This window comes from Pinus tabuliformis, chromosome 6, assembly GCF_031772625.1.
Source record: "Pinus tabuliformis cultivar Carrire ecotype Pingquan chromosome 6, CPIR1, whole genome shotgun sequence".
Classification (NCBI taxonomy): Eukaryota; Viridiplantae; Streptophyta; class Pinopsida; order Pinales; family Pinaceae; genus Pinus; species Pinus tabuliformis.
The window spans coordinates 1,986,461,932-1,986,466,723 of record NC_142292.1 but is presented as its reverse complement, the minus strand read 5'-3'; the positions used below and the strand labels follow the sequence as shown (position 1 = coordinate 1,986,466,723).

The following is a 4,792-nucleotide window of genomic DNA, read 5'->3' as shown; positions in this document are numbered from 1 at the left end:
GAGCATCCTCTTATACATTATTCATATTCAAAATAAATTTGGTTAGAAGCAATAAAAATGTTAAAAATAAATGGATATTGGTTGGGACATAGTGTTTATGAATTATGATTGCCTACACTCAGTGTGAGTCATTTGAGTTATTAGAATTAAATGTTATTTTAGTTTTTTGATAGTTAGAGAATGTGAGATGGTCAATTATGACTTATTTTTATATGCTTATGGGAGATTTTGGAAGCTAAAGGTTCAAAAGAACCTAGAGTTCTTAAAACCCTATAAATAAATATTTTAAAGATTTAATAAATATTTTAAAGTTTTGGGATGCTTTGATATGGAAACCAAGATTTTCAAAACTATGTGTAGTTGGAGATATAAATTATTTGTGGAATAATAAGTCGATAAAAGCTTTGGTGGGGATGGGTTGGTGTTACAATGGGGATCCTTCCATATCAAAGGCTAGAAGTTGCCAGAAGTGGCAGTGGAAAGGAAAATAAAAGGGAAAGACATGGTGTACATTTTGATCGTGATTAGGCTCTACCTAGTAATCATCTGTATGGACACAAAAAAAAAAACCAAACAATCCAGATCAAGACTTCAGCAATGTAATTCCCCAAATTGTGAAATGAGAGTCAATTCGGGTGTTTTTGTCTCACCTATATTTACATAGGTATACCCCAACTTAGAGAGGCCATTTGATAGGAAAGCATCAGCTGTAAATATATACAACATTCCTTTAGATTTTGGTCAGTCAAGACCTACAATTCTGTAGTTGGAAAAGGATTCAAGAAAAGAAAAAATTGTGATATATAATTGCAGTGCAGTTATTCCACCTGATCACATACAAATTTCTTGAACATCATTTATGAACTGAAATCGAAAGAAACACATAAACTTACATACTAAAATCTCCAATCACTTATATAACATATGTCACCCCATAGGAGGGGTTTGCCCAAGGCTATTATGAAGAAAACGTCCACTTAAGGTTCTATTCTCAGCACCATAGTTCACCACAAAACATATCAAGGCAAAGAGCATGGCATATATGAAACAACCATATCGAAAATCCATGGTTTCCTGGTGAGGAAGGTAGGAATGAATAATGGCAATGGTACACTCTAGTAAGGGGAATAGAGATTTGTAGCCTCTGCCCAGCAATCAATCATATCATCTGTATGGACACAAAACAAAACCAAACAATCTAAATCAAGACTTCAACAATGTAATTCCCCAAATTATGAAACGAGAGTCAATTTGGCCTATTGTTGTCTCACCTATATTTACATAGGTATACCCCAACTTAAAGAGACCATTTGATACCAAAGCATCAGCTGTAAATATATATAACATTCCATTAGATTTTGGTTAGTGAAGACCTATAATTCTCCAAAAAAAATAGTAGGTAGTTGGAAAATGATTCAATAAAAGAGAAAACTACAATACTTGCTTCTGGTATAATTGCAGCCATAGCAATTCCACCTGCTCACATAAAAATATCTTGAACATCATTTATGAACTCAAATCGAAAGCAAATCATAAACTTACACACTAAAATCCCAAATCACTTATATAACATATCAAATAGAAAGCAAATCATAAACTTACATACTAAAATCCCAAATCACTTATATAACATATCTCACCCCATAAAAGGGGTCTGCTCAAGGCTATTATGAAGCAAAAGTGGTTGTAAGGTTCTATTCTCAGCACTATAGTTCACCATAGAACATATCAAGGCCAAGAGCATGGCATATATGAAACAACCATATCGAAAATCCATGATTTCCTAGGGAGGAAGGTAGGAATGAATAATGGCACTGGTACACTCGAGAATAGAGATTTATAGCCACAAGATGCCTCTTGTATTCGGTTAGATCTTTAACCTTGTAAGCTTTACGAACACGCAACATCTTCTCTTGAAAATGTGAAGTGGCAATAGTAATTTTATCTGTACTTGAGTTGGAAACGTTACAAAGGATGTGAACTGGAAATAGTTTAAGGTTTACCTAGACGAGAGTTGGAAACGTTACAAAGGTTAACCTCTTGGAGTTGGAAACTTTACAATATAATTGTTCAATTATAAACTACAATTGACATGTGGTCTAAGTATACATTTCAGAATATGAAGAGGTATAAGGTGCAAGTCTCAACCTTTAATGAACATACTTGGTTATGAACAAGAGGCACAGTAAATTTTTAATCATGCTTTGTAAAAAATTAATTGAAGTATGGTTTAAATTTGTAATCTAGACATGCAAAAAAATTACTGTTGTGAATTTTGTTCACTGATTTAATTAGATTACAAAAATATAAGCATCTTTATATACTAGCATCTTTCAATTCAAGCTATCTGATCATAAAGATAATTAAAAAAAATGATTAAATTTCTGATTCCCATAGCAGGACACCTATCCGCCTAATTATCATAGATAATATATTATGTATTTATATAAATATATAATATAGGATTAATAATATGGATAATGTTATTATATAAATATATAACATGGATAATGTTATTATAATATAGTGAATATTAATTTATATACATATATCATTCACTGATGAATTCCAGGTCTTGGAAATGAAAGAAGAAGGCTGCGCGTGAGGGTAAAGTTCGAAACAGAACTCAGGAAAATAAATCACAATTACTGATCATCTATTATTGGCACCATCACTGATTTATATAAACTAGCCTGACTAAAAGGGTTTAGATGCTGTAAAAATTACAAGAATCACGCCGCTTAGGATGCATACATACCCACTCCATTCTTTTCAATTCTGCCCATTCCGTGTCGATAACTTTGCTCTGCATCACTTTTTCAATTCCGCCCATTCCGTGTCGATAATGCATCTTTTTCCCACATCTCTGCCTCAACCATCTGCACAGAGAATAAATTAATTTTGCAGAAGAAAAAAACCAAAACAATGGCATTTTGTGTTATGAATAAAAACTTACACATTTACCCCGTGTCTATAAAGTTCTTTCTTCAAAGGGCCATGCCACGATGGTGTTAAGAAGAAAAACATGCAACCAGCAAAAACTTTCACACGTTCAGAATTCAAAACGCGCAGCGTGGTGTGGAGAGGGTAATGGAATTTAGGATTAGGGTTATGATGGAGGATGGAATTTATGTTTGCGGTTTTGATGGAAGACGTTACACATTTATCATGTACACTTTGCGTGTGAATCACACTGGACACCACCAGCCACATTGCATGCGGACATCAACACACTTTGTTTGCTTGCACATACATTCTGCAGGTTCAAGTATAATGATCCATTCACAGCTGTGATAGAATGGGGCCTGCTGCAGGTTTGACCGCGAAACCGGCCACTGATAACTAACTGTTGCCACGGTTTTGCCACAAGTATGGGTTTAATTACACCGCGAGTCTTATAAGCTTGATATGGCCTGACATAACGCTGGGCTACTTTTATAGTATAGAAACTATAAAAGTTTTTCCTTCTGTGATAGATGGAGAGGGTAATGGAATTTGGGGTTGGGGTTTTGATGGAAGAGGTTACACATTTATCACGGCACTTTGCGTGTGAATCACGCTGGACACCGCGAGCTCCTTTGCATGCGAACAGCAACACACTTTGTTTGCTTGCACGTACATTCTGCAGGCTCAACCTGTATAATAGTTGTCAATATTAAAAGCCGTGTATAAAAAATGGGGCCTCCTGCAGGCGAACAGCAACACACTTTGTTTGCTTGCACGTACATTCTGCAGGTTCAACCTGTATAATAGCTGTCAATATTAAAAGCCTTGTATAAAAAATGGGGCCTCCTGCAGGTTTGACCGCTGAACCGGCCACTGAAAACTAACGGTTTTGCCACCAGTAGGTGTTTAATTACACCGCGAGTCTTATAAGTTTGATATTCAAACGGCCTAAGGCTGGGCTACTTTTATCGTATAGAAACCATAACACTGCTCGGCGTTTGAAGTAGTTGTTTAATTACACCGCGAGTCTTATAAGTTTGATATTCAAACGGCCTAAGGCTGGGCTACTTTTATCGTATAGAAACCATAACACTGCTCGGCGTTTGAAGTAGTTCTATGCATACCGATGTTTAATGAATGTGATGAGTTTCGCGTCCCGATCAGACGGACTGATATGCGTGCCCACATTGTACTGCCATTTATTTGTATATTCCGGCACACATTTCTCTCAGGGCCGCGCTTTAGTTTTGCTTGGGGTAATGAGTATAGTGTCCTCTCTCAACCATATCTGAGCTTTTGCAAAACTACGGCAGGGCAGAGAAGGTGGAGAAAAAACTGAAAATCATAGTAATTTACATCAATAAAAACATGGGTGCCAAAATCTCAGATATTGATAATTCATCAAAAGATGATGATATTAGTAATATAGGGTTTAAAAAACAAGTTCTCCCATTTAAGTTTAATTATTGACTTCTAAAAGTATGAACTCTAGTTTGTATATTTAAACAAGTCTTATATAGAGTCATATAGTAATTACACTGGTTTAATTTAAATATAATTAAATTAGAATGAAAAAAAAAAAAAAAAAAACATAAGACATATAATTTTGTATTAATAAAATCACAATTAAAATAGCAAAATAATTCCTGAAATTTTTTGTCACTGTGATGAAAGCAATTAATAATAACTTGAGCTATATACGTATTATTAATATGACCCACAAACATGTGAATTTGAAAGTCTAGATTAAATCTATAAAGTGGAAATAGATAACAATAAGCCATGGCTTAATTTTTGTTTTTTTTTTTTTGTCAATGCTTAAATGTAAGATACATTTAGCATATGG

General features: G+C 34.6%; 1 protein-coding gene across 1 annotated transcript; it reads right to left on the bottom strand.

Annotated features, from left to right (window-relative positions):
- Positions 1-1,345: 1,345 nt before the first annotated feature.
- Positions 1,346-3,336, bottom strand: LOC149267182 (uncharacterized). Its single transcript, XM_089398249.1, has 3 exons — positions 2,957-3,336; positions 2,759-2,879; positions 1,346-1,476 (listed from the first exon to the last, which is right to left on the bottom strand). Exons 1-3 carry the CDS (start codon positions 3,211-3,213, stop codon positions 1,432-1,434), a joined length of 423 nt encoding a protein of 140 aa, XP_089254375.1. The 5' UTR covers positions 3,214-3,336; the 3' UTR covers positions 1,346-1,431.
- Positions 3,337-4,792: the final 1,456 nt, after the last annotated feature.